The sequence below is a fragment of the Emydura macquarii genome, unplaced genomic scaffold, assembly GCF_026122565.2.
Source record: "Emydura macquarii macquarii isolate MOO-44397 ecotype Brisbane River unplaced genomic scaffold, CSIRO-AGI_Emac_v2 contig_554, whole genome shotgun sequence".
NCBI lineage: Eukaryota > Metazoa > Chordata > Testudines > Chelidae > Emydura > Emydura macquarii.
This window is the reverse complement of record NW_027130691.1, coordinates 16,977,925-16,994,790: the sequence shown is the minus strand read 5'-3', so window position 1 is coordinate 16,994,790 and position 16,866 is coordinate 16,977,925. Positions and strand designations below refer to the sequence as shown.

General features: G+C 49.0%; 1 protein-coding gene across 2 annotated transcripts in view; it reads right to left on the bottom strand.

Moving 5' to 3' along the window:
• Positions 1-329: 329 nt before the first annotated feature.
• Positions 330-16,866, bottom strand: part of LOC137147595 (carbonic anhydrase 15-like) — a 30,167-nt gene continuing 13,630 nt past the window's right edge. For both annotated transcript variants that reach the window (XM_067539929.1, XM_067539930.1), the window contains exons 2-8: positions 15,106-15,141; positions 10,815-10,985; positions 10,195-10,355; positions 7,351-7,443; positions 5,055-5,121; positions 4,250-4,416; positions 330-1,922 (exon numbers count right to left, since the gene is read on the bottom strand). In XM_067539929.1, the coding sequence (XP_067396030.1) occupies positions 1,707-1,922; positions 4,250-4,416; positions 5,055-5,121; positions 7,351-7,443; positions 10,195-10,355; positions 10,815-10,985; positions 15,106-15,141 (911 nt within the window). In that variant the 3' untranslated portion in view covers positions 330-1,706. The remainder of the gene's footprint in view (positions 1,923-4,249; positions 4,417-5,054; positions 5,122-7,350; positions 7,444-10,194; positions 10,356-10,814; positions 10,986-15,105; positions 15,142-16,866) is intronic.

Here is a 16,866-nt window from a genome sequence, read left to right as displayed (position 1 = left end):
TGGGCAGAGACAGGGCTTCCTGAGCACATAGATCACTGGAGTGGCAGGCTTGAGGATTTCTGAGCAAGGATTTCTGCTGCTTGTTTCTACTGTGTTTAGGGAAATAGGACTTTGGGCACATTTTGTCACTAAACAAGATCACATCCAATAAACTTGACTCAAATCATCAATTTTGCCTCCTAATAGGTACCTGCAAGACCTCGAACATTGGCTACCCACTACAGCCAAATAGGGCAACTCCCCTCTCTCTACCCCCTTGCAGGGTGCCAGGGGTATACACACAGTATCAAATGGAAACAAACAAAAAGCCAGGTGATTCCCACCCGAGATGCAAGAACACTCGATTTATTACAATTGCATTGACATCATTTAAATATTTCTTCTCATTCAATGGAAAGTACGCCGTCATTCCACCTGTCGCACAGTTGGCAAAACTAAAGGGGCCACATTTGTAAATATGCCATGGCTGGATGTGAGGCTTCAGTCCTGCAACACCAGTGCTTAACTTTAAGCACATGAGAAATCCCTTTGACGTCAACAGGAGTGGAACATGGGTTCTCATGAGCAGAAAGTTAAGCGTGGGTGGAAGAAGTGTTTGCAGAATCAAGGTCTTAGTTATTATTTTTTAAACTAGCAATGAAAATTTCTTTCCCTTTAGTCCCTCACTAAAGGCTCTTCAGCAAAGTAAGTAGTCACAGGATAAGAGGGAATGTTCTCTCATGGATCAGTCACTGGTTAAAAGATAGGAAACAAAGGGCAGGAATAAACAGTCAGTTTTTACAATGGAGAGTGGTAAAAAGCAGGGTCCCCCCAGGATCTGTACTGGGACCAGGGCTGTTCAACATATTCACAAATGATCTGGGAAAAGGGGTAAACAGGGAGATGGCAACATCTGCAGACCATACAAAAGTACTCAAGATAGTTAAACCCAAAGCTGATTGTGAAGAGTTACAAAGGGATCTCATACAACTGGGATTGGGGTATGGAACAGCTTCCATATGAGGAGGTATGAAAAAGATGAGGCCTGTTGAGATTAGAAAAGAGATGACTAAAGGGGGAATATGATAGAGATCTATAAAATCATGAATGGAGTATGGAAAATTAATAAGAAAGTGTTATTTACCCCCTTCACATAACACAAGAACTAAGGGTCACTTAATGAAATTAATAGGCAGCAGATTTAAAACAAATATAAGGAAGTACTTCTTCACACGATGCAGTTAACTTGTGGAACTCATTGCCAGGGGATGTTGTGAAGGCCAAAAGTATGACTGGGTTTAAAAAGGAATTAATTAAGTTCATGGAGGATAGGTCCATCAATGGCTATTAGCTAAGATGGTCGGTCAGGCATGCAACCCCATGCTCTGGGTATTCCTAAGCATCTGACTGCCAGAAACTGGGACTGGAGGACAGGGGATGGATCACTCAAGAATTGCCTTGTTCGGTTCATTCTCTCTGAAGCATCTGGCACCAGCCATTGTTGGAAGATAGGATACTGAGTTAGATGGACCATTGGTCTGACCCAGCATGGCCATTCTTCTAGTCTAATGTACCCCCCATGCCAGTTTCCTTTTATTTCATTCATTTTTTTCAGTCCTGTGGCTAGAAAATGATCACAGTGTGGAAACATTGATATGAAGACATCAGAAAATAATCACAAATCATTCATGACAAAAAAGAGTGGAAGTCGGGGTAGGAGGGATCTTTTAGGAGGGACCTGAGAACTGATCAATTAGGAGAGCCAAGAGGAGAGGAAAGAGGAGGAGGCTGGCACTGGGCTTGGCACTGTGGCTGATCGTGGCATCTTTGGATGCATAGACTTTTCGGTTCTTGAGAGGCTGTGGCGGGCGAAAGTTGTTGGTCATTTTCTTTAGAGATGTGCCAGTGGCCGGAAAGTGAACTGTGTTGACAAATGTGTTCAGCTGCAGAGGTAAGAGACAAAGAGAGATCCATTTAATTATGCTCAGCCAAAATACTTTTCTGGCCCCTGATTCAGCAAAGATTTTAAGCACATGCTCATCTTTAAATACATGTTTAAGTACTTTCTTGAATAGGGATGGATTAAATACGTGCTTCAGGGTTAAGCAAGTGCTTAACTGCTTTGCTAAATTGGGACCTAGGCAGATATAGAAATCCACCCCAGTGCTTCCCTGTGACTCAGGGGCGCTCACTCTCGGACCAGGCTCCTGACACTTGGTATTTTTATTAAAGACCAGCTCCTGGAGTCAAGTGACCCCATGAGAATCTCTGCTTCCAGTACCCAAAAAAAAATTAATTTAGCTCTCAGAGCTGTGGAAAAACCCTTCAAAACAGGACACGAGCGCACCCAGCAGCTTAGAAACCTGGAGGCCAATACAGTGAACCTCAGACTATTATTTTTGGGAAATCTCATGATTTTTAAGCCAGTTTCATTATTTTTGAGGCCCAACAGATGACTTTTGAACGCTCAGCGCTAGCCAGGGGAAAGCTGAGTTTGCAGAGCAGCACTGAGCCGGGGTGGGGGGAGGACTTTCCATCAGTCTGTCTGTTCCTCATGGAATCAGGGAAGGAACCAGCAGGTAATCTTGGGGGACCGTTGCCCATGGATCCTCTGTCCACTGGCCCTAAGAGGCGGTAGGGCAGTGCACACAGCAGATTACAGCTGACAGCTATTTGTTCTGAACTAACATTGCCCATTGCTGGGTATTTCCTGCTACCCGATCCCCCGTTCACTGGGCAGGGTTTTGGAGGGGACGTTTCTGAAGATAGTCGGGGGGTGGAAAGGAGCTTTTCTGTTGCTTTGATTTACTGTCTGGTTTCGTTAATTTGTTCCTGTTCCTAACTGCTGACTGCAGCTGGCAGGCAGTGCGTGCCATCCATATACGATTTCTTAATGTTGCCCGGTGGTCATGATTGATTAAGTTGCTATAAAACTAGTTAGTTGTCACGGCCCCTAGAGCTGCTTATGCAAGTGATTTATTGCGGTTTCCATCTAAAGAAATAAAAAGAAAAGTGGCCACTCAAGTCATATGATGGTGCAGTCACCCAATCAAGGAGAAGCAGCAACACCATGCACTTCCCAGCACAAAACATTTGTGCTCCATTTTGTGGGTGAGATTCTGTCCACACTCACATTGGTGGAAAGCCGGAGCGATTCCACTCAAGTCAAGGAGGTGACGGCTGATTAACACAAATCTAAGTAAGAGGAGAATTCAGCTGTGGGAAATTTACAGGCTTTACAAATATTTACATGATGAGCGGGTGGGATGGCCGCCATCTTGGCTGACACCACATGGGTGGGTTGAAAGGAGGATCTGGCTCCCAGCTGCCCTGACTAACTCTTGACCATCTCCCACCCCCAGCCAATGGTATGACTAGTGCAGAGATACTCAGACCTCAGTGGTTCAGGAGCCAAATTAGCGATCGACACTACCCAAAAGAGCCACAGTCGTGTGAATTCCTTGTTTCATTTACTAGCGTACTATTCACAGTTAAACAACATGACAGGGGAAATATTGTGTGTGTATGTTATTCTCACAGCAAATAACGTAACTGGTTAATAACACAGTAAAAGCATCCTGATTGGTTAATAACTTGGATTCGTTAATCATTAAATCATGCAGTGTTTTAATATCACGTGCTGCAAAGAGCGGCAGGAGACACATTAAAGAGCCCCTTGCGGCTTGCTAGCTGCAGTCTGAGTATTACTGCTCTAGGGAAAATGACCTGGGACCTCCAGAGCTAGAGGCATGAGCTAAATAACTGAGATCTGTACCGGACTGACATCTTCTGTGCACACAAAACACGCACTGACAATTTGGTACTCTGGCAATTTCCCAATCCTCACTGAAGAACAAAACGTGACTCTACTAATCACAGCAGGAGGAACTCCATGCTCAAAGATATTCACTGAACGGGGGGAGGGCGGGGGTTTGATTCCCCACTCTTTGCCCAGCTCTGACACACAGAATGGTGCAGGGTATTGTCCCCAGGAAGAGATGCACTAGACCAGAACTGCAAAGTCCGTGTTGCTTGGATGTGGACCGTTTCCCTTGGGAGCACATGTACTTGAAATTGCTATTCGTGCCCATCTGGAATGGGTTTCAGCTCCAGCGCCTGCAACAGATGGTCCTGTGCATGGATGGTAAGACACAAGCTGAACAGGATAGCTGCTCCTTGAGCTGGGATTTGAAACGAACTCTGGATGCAGGAGACCCTCTGCTGGATTCACCCGAGCAGCAATTACAGCAGAGTTGTGCTGCGCTTTTACCTGAGACTGGCTGATAGGGATGGGTTCCTCAAACACTGTCCAGACGACAATCTCCGCGCAGTCAGGGGTGGTCAGGGAGCCCTTATAGCGGTAGTACTTGGAGAGCTGGGCCACACTGGGAAGAAGGTTGTTCAAGCAAAATGTGGATGCTAAATCCACAAAATCTCCTTGAGAGAGAGAGAGAATAGACATCACCATAAAAATCCATCCGGGGGATGACCGGCTTGGAAGAGTGCTATTTCTGAAGCTACAGGGGGCACCATCCACCCCTGCCCTGCACCTTGCACCTTTTGCCACCAAGCCACTGCTACACCACCAGGTGCAACAGCAGCCTCTTGCTCTGATTGGCTGCCCTCACGGCCTCTCCACAAGTCAGTCAACAGGTTACCGTGTGAGCACGGGACAGGAGGGTATCAGGCCGGGAGGACATGCTTTGCTCCTCCCCTAGCAGAGGAGGAGGAACCACCATGGCATCCGCATGTCATTGGCTCAGACAGCCCCCGCGGGCTCTGGGTGCCAGACTTTCCACACCATGTATTGGCTCCAGGAAGCCCAGCTCCACGGATTCTCACAGGCGCTGTGCACAGCAGATCACGCTTGCGTTAGAGGAGGGGCAGGCCATGTAGCTTGATGGCAGTAACGCGGCCCAGGAACTACCCAGTTACACTGTGGCATGGAAATGAGTCAAAGATCCTTGAAACCAGTGACTGGCGCCCCTGTGCATCCCCTTCCCTCTTGCTTCGCTCCTCTCATTCTCTGTTGGGCCTGCCTTGGAGTGGAGCTGGCAGAGGAGCCGAGGACTCACCTTCACGGGAAACGTTCTTCAGGCCGGCTACAATTGTGTTGTAATTGGAGTTATCAGCATCGGACACCTGCCAATCACCACAGAGGGAGAATGAATGACCAGCCAAGGGCAGATCTCACGCCTTCTATTTACAAGGTGAGTCAAAATAGTTCCAGAACAAAAATTGGGGGCCCCCAAAGCCGTGTGTGTTTGCAAGCTCTTGTGGAAGGTGTCTGGGAAACCTGTGCTTGTGCTGTGCTTCCCCATCTTAGGCAAAGGTGAAGACTTATATTCCTATAGCACCTGCTAATCTCAAAGGGTCCAAAGTGCCTACAAACTAATCTATGCTCTATACAGTTGGACCACTTCAACCTCCACCGAAACTCAGCTGCTAGTGAGGTGTGCGTACTCATTGCATAGCAGCACCCAGCACCTCTGCCCAGCAGTGAATAACGCATCCTAGCGAAGCTGCAAGAGTTCTAGGAAGGCAGAGGTCAACAGCCCGTGCGAATTTGGCCCCAGCGCTGGAGTTCACAGACCATCTCTTATGAAACACGCGGTGGGCTCTTTAATGACATTTCCCACATTAGGATGCTTTAAAACTTTCTTTACCAGCCTATTGTAGATTTCATTTCGGCTCCCTAAGCCATGCCTATGGTGGGCTGCTATTCGGCAAGGGGAAGAGGTGCAGTTCACTCAGTGGGGATTTCTGCTCTGTCCAGGTCTGTGTTTTTGGGATCATCTTCTACTGGGGTGAACTTCAAACCCGTGTAACCTTTTCCCCACCACATTCCAGTGGAACAGTCAAGGGACCAAAGCAGGATGCCAGGCACAGAGGGCTGCACTTTACCCTGCTCTCTGGCCCCTGGTGCAGCCGTCACATGTGGAATTAAAATCTCAGCTCAGAGATTAAACCAGCAGTTACCATCGGGGTACAGTGAGCACAATGACTTTGAAGCGAGCCACATACGTGTTTCCCAGGTCTTGCAGGGACACAGCCTGTGACTGGAGGATTCACAGCACACCTGAGCTGCGGCAATCAGACCCCAGGGCACAGCAGCTGTGCTGCAGGCGTGTTTCCATCAGCACTGCAGGCAAAGTGCTATTTCTGGTGCTGGTTAAAGGGGCTGACTCGGCAGCCCTGTATAGGGCGCGCAAGAGAATTGTAACGTGAAAACAGCTTAGCTTGGCAGGTCTAGGCCCTGAAATCCAGAGTAGGCTTTATGAGCAGTGCTAGGGCCTCCTGGGGGCTAGATTTGGCCTTGGAAAATCCCTCGCAGATCAAAGAAACTATCTCCAGGGCCTAAAAATGTCCTCAGGATGAAAATAGCATAAAGTCTGCTTAGATTAACAAGAAATTTTTTGCTTAGACCAGCTGCACAGATGCTTAGGCCAGCTGTAAAAATAATTTTCACTATAAACAATTAACCGCAGCTTTTGGATAAAAAGTCCCGAATGCCCCTAGCTAATAGCCAATAAATTAACGGAAACCAAATGCTAAGACCCAGTCCTTAAGTGGATTGAGATACACGTAATCAGTAGGCAGCAAACTTTATTGCTAGAGTTAGGGAAAAGGGGTATATATAGGGAACCCCAGGCGCCACCCTGCTTGAGGCTCTCCGAGGATCCGTCGAGGCGCCAGCGGATACCCCCGGTGGATCGGCTCCCTGGTTACAACTCGCTTGCAGGATAGAGAATGGGCCTCCCTATCCTTGTGTTGGTAAGCGTCTTCTTTTCATGTCTTGCAGCCCTTTCCCTTGTAATCCTAACTGCTAAGTGCTGTGTGAATAAAACTAGCTGTGAGCACTTCCCTCTTGTCTAACTGCACCTTTCTCACTGCCGAGATCTCAAAGCACGAACCTTCCACCTTCTGCGGTGCACACCCTGCCACTGGACGAAGGGTCGTTAGACCCAGAAGAGGTACTCTCTGGGCAATGACAGTGCAAAGGGTCTTGTGCTGCCTGGCGCCCGTGTGCCCCAGCCTATCTCAGAGGTTCTCTCGCTGGGGAGCTCTCGCTAGACTGATACCAGTGGTACAATTTGATAACGGGATGGCCCAGAGTTCATAACAGCACAAGGTGGGATTTCCAGCAAGGGGCTTTTTGTTTTTGAAAAGGCCAGGACTACAGGCTACTCTCTGCCACATCCTCAAGGTGACTCAGGGGAATCTTGCAGTGAAAATGCAAGCCAAGGGCTAGGCCCTGGCTGGGATGATTTAGTTGGGGTTGGTCCTGCTTTGAGCAGGGCGTTGGACTAGATGGCCTCCTGAGGTCCCTTCCAACCCTAATCTTCTATGGGTCCATGATTTTTGACATACCTTGAAGAAGAAGCCCAGGACAGCCAGCCCATTCGGATGCCCTTTAGCCTCGCTGATGGTTTTGTACTTGTAGTTCATGTGAACAAGGTGCAGCTAAAAAGGAAAAAACACGGAAGGACGGTGACACCTGTTCCAGGTAGTGGTGACGTTTCCCCATCAGTCACAAGGACAGTGAGCAGCCACTCTCCGCTTCCAGTGCACTTTGTGACAAATGGCACACCCAGCTCCTTCACCTCACTGGCCATCTGCCTCCGTGACACTCAAGGGCCTGGTTCTCTTTTAAACTAAGGGCCCTTCACACCTCTCTGGAAGTGCAACAGGGCCTTAGCGTAGGTATCAATTACAGTTACGCTCAATCTGCGGCCTCTTTACGCTGCCAGAGTGCCATAACAGGCCCTCCGTGTAAAGGTGAATCAGGCCCTCTGCGTTTTCAGGCTGCATTAAAATTTCCCTCCCTTTAAGAATAGGAGGGTCCTGGGGTAATCATGCTCAGATATTCCCTGGCTACCTGCACTCCCCGGGCATGCACGCTGCAGAGACACACGCCTTATACACCACCTAATAATAACCTTCCATGAATCACTGTATTCAGGAAATGAATAAGCCCCATTTAAACGTTCCACTGGATCCCTGGTGGGTGTTTTGCTCCCCGTTTGATCTCCAAATGGAATGAAAGGGCAGTAAGAATAATCTGCTGACAAAGGAGCTCCCCAAGAGATGACCCTCGCCTCTGGGAAGGGCAGCTCCTCAGGGGGGCTGTGTAGTAAGTGGTGGGATGGGATAATTAGTGGACGCTAATGTACCTCGAGGAGGTTGCACAGATCTTCACTGCCAAAGACCAAGGAAACCCGCTCACTTCTAGTCAGCCTCCATCACTGGGGAGCCTAAGTCTCACGCTTCCGTTCAGACCAGGGTCAAGACCGCACACCAGCCCTGCTGACCTGAATCCTAATGACTGGTCCCTACCCCAGAAAGGCACTGACTGTGCTCATCATCTGTGCAGTGCTAACCAGTCTGAACTTCAGTCCTGGGTGTTTGTCCACAGGGACACGCAGACGTGAAGCTTGGGGAAACCAGCACCCCCAACAACAAGAGCTTCCACTGGAGAACAGGAAGGAGAGGAACAGAGGGTGAGAAAACGTGGGCGAGCAATCTCAGTTACACATGCCAGCAACGTCTCCTCTAACATCTGCTGCTGTACGGCTACCCACAAGACGCCTCTTTTGCTCCACACTATCTATGAGATATAATAAATAGTTTACACACAGACTGGCTTTCATCTAGAAAGATATCAAAGCATTCGACAGAATACATACACCCACACTATATATATTCCCCAGATATTATATATAAATACACACACACACACACACACACACACCCATTGAAAAACAGACTCCTCTGCTGTAGATGGGAGCACACAGAATTCTGCACAATAGTGGGGGAAGGGAGATTTCAGCCAAGGGTACAAAGGCTTAGCTTTAGTCTCAAGAGATGCTAATGGCTCATTAACGACCAGCAGACAGGACTGTCTAAATGGTGTTCTGTTTGTCATCAATGTATAAAGAGCGGAGTACATTCTACTGGAATCTGAATCTGCCATTCTGGAGAATATAAGTATTTCTGTAAGGTGATTTAGCATAAATATCCACATTCCAGTGTCCTAAAGCCCTTGGCAGAGTTCACCCAATCAGACAGTTTGATGGGTGGAGTATTTATTGCCTTATAGCTCTGAACAGAATGGGCACCTTGTGCCAAGGGGAGAAAACACTTGCCTTAATGAAAAAGTCATCCTTGATAAAATGAACAATACTTAATGTATTCTGAACATACGCCTGAACAAGCCCTCTAACTGCAAGGTCGTATGCCCCATTCACAGCACAGACTCTGGCATGGAGCAGCTTATCCTCAGGGGAGTTGTAGTTTAGGTGCCTCATGCTCCGATTCTCTTCTGTGGGTTGGGTTCCCCACCTGAACTACATCTCCCATGATGTGCCATGGTTTGATGCATGGCCTCCCTTCACCAAGAGGGGGGGCTGTGGTGCATCATGGAAGATGTAGTCCGACAAAGGAACCAGGCCTATAGAAGAATGGGCACATGAGGCCGGCACCTGAACTACAACTCCCATGAGGCACTGCTGTGGCATTTCAGAAAAGAAATATTTTGGTTTACGATTATTCACTGAAACCTTGAAATTGTCCATGGAAAGTTTCAATTTAAAGGAGTATTTTTATTGAAATTTTCCATGGGGACGGGAGGAGGATTTTTTCAACCAGCTCGTACAAACACTAGTACAAAAAATCTAGACAGGTGGGTTCACTTGGGGTTTGCTGAATCCCAAGAATTCTTTCTGGGTGTCTGGCTGGTGAATCTTGCCCACATGCTCAGGGTTTAACTGATTGCCAAATTTGGGGTCAGGAAGGAACTTTCCCCCAGGGCAGATTGGCATAGACCCTGGGGTTTTTTTTGCCTTCCTCTGCAGCATGGGGCACGGGTCACTTGCTGGTGGATTCTCTGTACCTTGAAGTCTTTAAATCATTATTTGAGGAGTTCAATATCTCAGTCTTAGGTTAGGGGTCTATTACAGGAGGGGGTGGGTGAGATTCTGTGGCCTGCGTTGTGCAGAAGGTCAGGCTAGATTTTCATAATGGTCCCTTCTGACCTTATAGTCTATGAGTCTATGTGATACATACATTTATCTGGGTTCTTGTGAGGCTTGAGTACACAGACTTAATCATTACCTTGCTCAGTAACAGGCAGAGTTCTCTGCAATATGCTGCTATGAACCCTACTACTGCTATGAACTACAACTCCCATGAGGCATGACCACTCTTCCCACTTACCTCCATGGGGAACTGTTGTCCATCAATGGTGTGCTCTGAGCCATTCTCCTTGAGGTTCCCCCAGTGGAAGTGGAACTGCAGGGCTCGGTATCTATCAAGGAGACCCCCACTGGTGATATTGATATGTTCACTCCCAGACTCTCCTTCCAGGCTCATCATCACTGTAAAGAGGCCAGAGCAAAGTTAGAGAGGGGAACCACGTCGCTGCAATCCTACCAGCCTCACCAAGAACATCGGCAACTTCACATATACGCAAAGCCGGTGAGGGAGAGGTGCGTGGGAGCATGGGAGTGAATGTGTCTGGGAGCCCAATGATCCAGTGCACACCTCTACAATTTCCATAGAGCTGGGCAAACCTCAAGGCCATTCTTCTCAGACACAATACATCCTCAGGTTCGTAATGGAGCCAAATGCAAATCTATAAGTTCCTTTTTGTTCTGTGTTTGTACAGCACCTAGCACGATGGGGCTCCCGAGTGCTACCACAAAACAAATAATGAAGGGACTCCAATGATGAGTCGAGCACAGTAACCCCGCCCTGCGCAGTGCACATCCCCTTGGAAAACAGAGCTTGAGGGGCAAAAGAAGGAGGGAGAGCGGGAGCCTGGCATCAATACCCACCCGTGTGCCCGTCATTCATGAGCCTCCACTTGCCCGGCGGGGCCTGGTCATAGCCCTCAAAGACGATGTCTCCTAGGTTCCTGTCCCGCTGCACTCTGTGCCTGTCAATGTTAATGGGCGACTGGCTGTCTCCTCCGCAGGCCTTTACGAAATCCTTCCAGTGCCCGGGGCCTGGAAAGAGAGGGGAGGGGGGTAAACATGGGCCACATGGGGACAAGCGGCCACGGAGGGGAAAGAAGGGTCCTAGGGACGTCACGGGACGATGCCCTTCCGGGCCAGCCAGAGGAGCTTTCTGGTGCACGTGTTAAAGTGGAGCTTTGCATTAACACTGCCAAGGGCTCCTGGCTGCCCTGATTACGGCAAGCGAGTGCCGGTAAAAGCAGCACGTCCGCATGCAAGCACTCTCTGGCCACAAAGGACACGGTGTATGCCAGCACTTTCATTAGTCTCTCCCTCCGTGGTCCCCCCCCGCCCAAGTGGCCGCTGACTTAGCCAACCTTCATGAAAATTAATGAGCAGGGTCTTAGTCAAGCCTCCTTCATCATTCAGCAGGATTTCCTCACTATTTTTAGGGCCTATATTTAGCCTGACAGACGGCCCCTGCTCTCGTAGCTAGAGTTACAGTCCCTGAAGGGCAGGCTCTGCTTACACCAGCAGCTTCCTCGCTGGGTTCCCCCTGCTCCTCCCATGTCTCCTGTGGAGAGGTTCTCCTCGCCCAGCCGCACCCATCTCAGCCCCACCCCTTTGCCCTCGGTCTTGCATAAACCCCGACTGCTTCGGCCGCCTTTCCCCGCTGCATGCACCCCCCGCAGACCCTGAGGGCTTGCCCTCCCTCGAGCGTCTGACCCTGTGGCCCTCCCCAACCCCTTCCTTGCTCAGCACTTCGTAAAGATGTCCAAGGCTTCATTCCTCCTTTTGGGCCTGGCTTACGCGCCTCTCCCCGAGCCAGTCTGGAGAGCTAGGGAGTCCTGCCTCAGGCTGGAGAGCCTCCTTCAGCCTCCCCGGCAGAGCCTGCGCTCTGGCAGACGAAGGATTCCTGGAACCTGCTGCCTGTATGCAGTATAGCTGGAGGCACCGATGTCTGCATGCAGACTCATCCAGAACCCATGGCACAGGAGCAAACATTGGGTCCTCCACAGCCACGATGGTCATCTGTGAGCCTTAGGCCTCCACGCCAAGACAGCAGCAAGCCCTTGCCTCACCCCCCTGATAAGCCATCAAGACTGAGCCGAAGCCACCAGGCAACGCCACGAATAATCGGGCGACTTCAGTCGCCACCACCTTGGTGATGGAACGGGACAGGCGCCCAGTGATCAATGAACCATCACCACACCGGTGAGCCCAATGGCAGCAAATGGCTGGCTCTGCTGGCTAGAGTTATCGGCTGCTGGGAGCTGGAATCGTTTCAGTGGAAGCCATAGTGGGTCATATTAATCTGCGAGGTGCACAGCCTTGTCTGGCTTCCTTCCTCCTTACATCCTCCCCGATCGGTACTGTTTTGACCGCTGAAATCCAGCCTTTTCACTTTATAATGAGCAGCACAAAGGAGCACCTGCTTTATTGCAGCAGCCCAGAAGCTGGGAGGAGAAGATGCCACAATTAAAAGCAAAATACTAAGCCAATGCATCAGCGATCTTCCCACCGCCCCAGGTCAGCTGCAGCCCGGGAACAACGTCACTGAGATTTGGCTGACTCTGAATCGCATGGGGAGTCAGGGCCTTGCTCCCATCTCTGGGCTGTCAGGAAGGCACTCAGATACCCATGAAGCAAAGCTGCGGGTCCTTCCCTCTTGCTCCACACCTGATCAGTGTCAGGCACTGAAACAGCATTCCAGGGTGGGGTGCTATTAGCCCCATTTTACAGATGGGAAACAGAGGCACAAAGACACTAAGTGACTTGCCCAAGGATATGCAGCAGAGCAAGGAATAGAACTGTGGTCTCCCAAATCCTAAACTGGTGCCCAAACCACTAGGCCTCTGACACCTGGAAGGACTGTGAGGAGTATGCCAATATGTCTCAATACACACGTTTCATTGATACGATTAAGGGGGAGTTGATAGAGATCTATAAAATCATGATATGTGTGGAGAAAGCGTATAAGGAAGTGTTATTTACCCCTTCACATAACACACGAACCACAGGTCATCCAACAAAATTAACAGGCAGCAGGTTTAAAACAAACACAAGGAAGTATTTCTTCACACAATGCACAGTCAACCTGTGGAACTCATTGCCAAGGGATGTTGTGAAGGCCAAAAGGATAACTGGGCTCAAAAAAGAATTGGCTAAGTTCATGGCAGATAGGTCCATCAATAGCTATTAGCCAAGATTGTCAGGGATGCAACCCCATGCTCTTGGTGTCCCGAAACCCCTGACTGCCAGATCCTGGAACTGGACGACAGGGGATGGATCACTCGATAATTACCCTGTTCTGTTCATTCCCTCTGAAGCATTGTCGGAAGATAGGATACTGGGCTAGATGGACCATGGTCTGACCCAGCATGGCCATTCTTATGATAACGTATTAAATGGCAGGTTTCAAAAATCACTCTAGGCCTTGAAGTGCCGCATATATGTGAGAAACAAAATAGCCCAGAGATACAGGAAAAGGATTGCTTTCATGTAAGTCCTCATAGAAGTCACTCTCCGGTATAAGTCCAATACTGGCATATAAAAGGTACACTATTTATGTACCATTCACATGGAAGTTACCCATTTTGGTTAAACTTTGTATTAAGACTCCATTTCATAAAGAGTATATAAAGGGTTAATAAATGATTCACAGACTTTATAAGCACGTTACAGGCGTGAATAGTATGTGTGATAGATGGTTCTCAGCACACCAGTCAGAGGCATTATAAATGGCTATAAGCCACGGTTATAAACAACCTGCTGATCTTTGAACGCTAACCATTCATTTAAACATTTAGTCATCTTTTTAATCCTTTGTGAACTAGTTACAACTGCTCCCTTCATACCAAGTGCGACGGACATTTTTAAACACGTGACTATATCTAAGCATGGGTGAAGCAACCAGTTTATTTGCATGGTGGCACAGTGAAGGGCATTCCTAGCCTCCACCCCACGCTGCATTTCTCGTGGCAAATAAGCAGGCGCTGGCAGAGCCACTGCTAGCTCCCGACTCAGAGTCAGCTCAGAGCAAGGCAATGCAACAGCTGCTCTGAATTTAGTAAGACCCCAAAATCCTTTGGGGCCAAGAGCAAAGAGAGCCGGGGAGTTAGGCATGACCCAGAGGAGGTAGTCACTGGAAAGAAGACGCCCTGCTGAGCTTCTCTCTAGAGTCGTGTTGGGAGATGGAAATGCACAATACTTTGCTGGGGAAGTGATGGGGAAACCTCCTGATCCCCAGAACAGCACACCAGCCTGGCCTCCACTGCAATGCCAGAACAGAGGCTCCCCTTCTAACTGCCGCCCAAGCTGTCCCGAAGGTCACTGACCTCCGCTCGGAGGGACCTGCTGATTTGCTATATTAGCATTCATGGAATGTAGGCTTCAAAGTGCACTCAAATAATTTACAACGTTAGCATAAAATGGCTTCATTTCTTTTTCCTTTAGTTGGGTTTCCCATTGTGAATTAGATCACACTTTATCCCAACACTTGTTCTACTGCGCCAGGGCTCTGCCTGGCACAGAATTTTTATGCAAAAAATTAAAAAGATCAACAAGGCCTGACTCTGGTTTCATGTATACTGCTCCTCCACCCGTGCAATGGCACTGACTTCAGAGGAGACAGCCCTGATTTAAGCTGGAGAGAGGGAGTTGGATGGATGGGCCCAGTGGGAATAAGCCAGCAGGTGCTTTGCAAAAAGTAATTTAAAAATCTCTCTGAACTCTAGGGTTGCAAGGGCAGTTTTAGCTACCACAGCTCCTCCGATCTCTGTCCCCGGGGCCGAGTCACTGATCTCCAAAACACACCACTTCCCTGGAGAGAAAACTCCAGCCATCATACGGAACAGAAGTCAGGGAATTGTCTCACATAAAAGAGCGCTCTGACCCCTCACTACACAACCACACCCACAGTACCCCACCACTCACTCTCCTCCCACCACAGCCAGCCAGCACACACACACTGATGGCACTCCCTTCACACACACACACACACACACACACACAGACTCTCTCTCTCTCTCCCCCCACCGCAACCAAACAACACGCACATTTACACTGTCTTCTGACACGCACATGGCCACACTACCCCAGGCACACATGCCTGCCCCCCCCCACACACACACACACGCAAACGTGCTCATTAAACAATTTCTGTACTCACCGCATTTGGGGTCCTGTGAATCGTAGCACCACAGATCTACAGAAGAAAGAAGAATTCAGAATACAGGCTGGTAGGAATAGAAAAACCCGCATTAAAATCCACAGGTTTTTGCAGGGGCAAAGAGCTTGTTGCGTTCTCACTTTTCCTGCCCCATCATTCTAAGCAGCAATGTAGGGTTTGCAGAAAAATGCACAGTCAGATACACAGGCCTTGAAATAGGCCTGGTTGTACAGAGGCAACATATGTACAGAGGCAACGTATCTATCAGCAATGGTCTCAAAAGCATCAGGTGGCTTAGTGGAGTTACTGCTCTGCAGCTTGGGAACTGAAATGAGAAGGGTCCACGTGGAGCCCTCTTGTGATCACCCTTTAGAATAACAGTCGCCACAAGAATTGATGTCAGGCTTCCTGTCCTGACAGTGACTAATGTGTCGGGGGATGGAGGGAGGTGGAGGAGGCGATCCCAGTAATTATCCAGCACTGTTTTCAAAGCAGATTCTTGCCCACTTTCAGCAAAATTGTCCATTCCGGCCTGCGTCATGCTGTTGCTGAAATGGACATGTGGTCATTTTTACCAGGCTTTGGTGACATTTTATCTTTTCTGCTGACACTGGATTTTACCTGCAGTTTTAGAGGTAAATGTGGATGAATAAATTAGCAGAATTCTCACAATCTTTGTCACTAAAGCTGCGTCTCCTCCCTGCAATAACTTGGGCCTGGCTGTAACGCACTGGCTCAGTGACTGTGATCATGCTTCCTTCTCGGAGCAGGCCCCAGCCAATATAAACGCTTGCCGCTTACAAAGTAGCTCCTTCAGCGCCAGCGGTACAGACTGGGGCAAACACACAGATGCTTCATTGTAAGAACGGGAGTGGGTCCCATTGACGGCTACTGGACTAGTCATGTGACTAACGCGAAACATACGCGCATTTGCAGGGCTGGACCTGCGTGTGGCAATGGTCTGTTCTACGAGCACCATGTTTCATTGCACAGTTGTTGCTGTAAATGCCTGGTTGACATTTTGATTACTAAGGCTTTGGAAATCACCGCCGCCTAAGCAACACTGGTGGTGGCCCCGTTTTCCAGCGTACAGCAGGACTGTGAGGAGGATTAGCTACTCCCCAAGCTCCATCCATCCATCCTCCCACCACTGGCCCATCAAAGTGCCCAAACGTCAGCATGCAAGAACCTACCTGCCCCCTTCCTCCTGTGGCCTATGGCAGCAGAGCAGGAAATGGAAAGGGAAGAGTGTTGTGAATCAGTACATAATACACCCAACCCAGTGTCACAGTCACACAGATGCATCGCAGGCAGTTCAGATGGAACAGGTCTGCCCTACTAGTCACCATTACTATAAATGGCATTGGATCGGCTACAGTTTGGGCCTTACCTTTGTCCAAAAATATTTGCCAAAAGGAAAAACCAATGCTGAAACCAGAGAGGTGCAGGCGCAAAGACAGAGGCCTGGTCTTCACTTAAAACTCAGGCTGGCATAGCTACAGCGCCCAGGGCTGTGAAAAATCCACACCCTGGGGTGCCATAGGCATGCTGACCTGACTCCTGCTGTCCACACAGCTAGATGGATGGACTAATGCTAGCTACTGTCACTCAGGGAGGAGGAGTTTCTACAGGGATGGAAAAACTCCTTCTGTCATAGACATGGCTGGAGAGAGAGCTAGATCTGCATAACTTCCCTTTTGTCCTGCTTTTGGTAATAGTGACTGCTGTGTTAATTATCTCTGGGGCAGGAACTCTCAATTT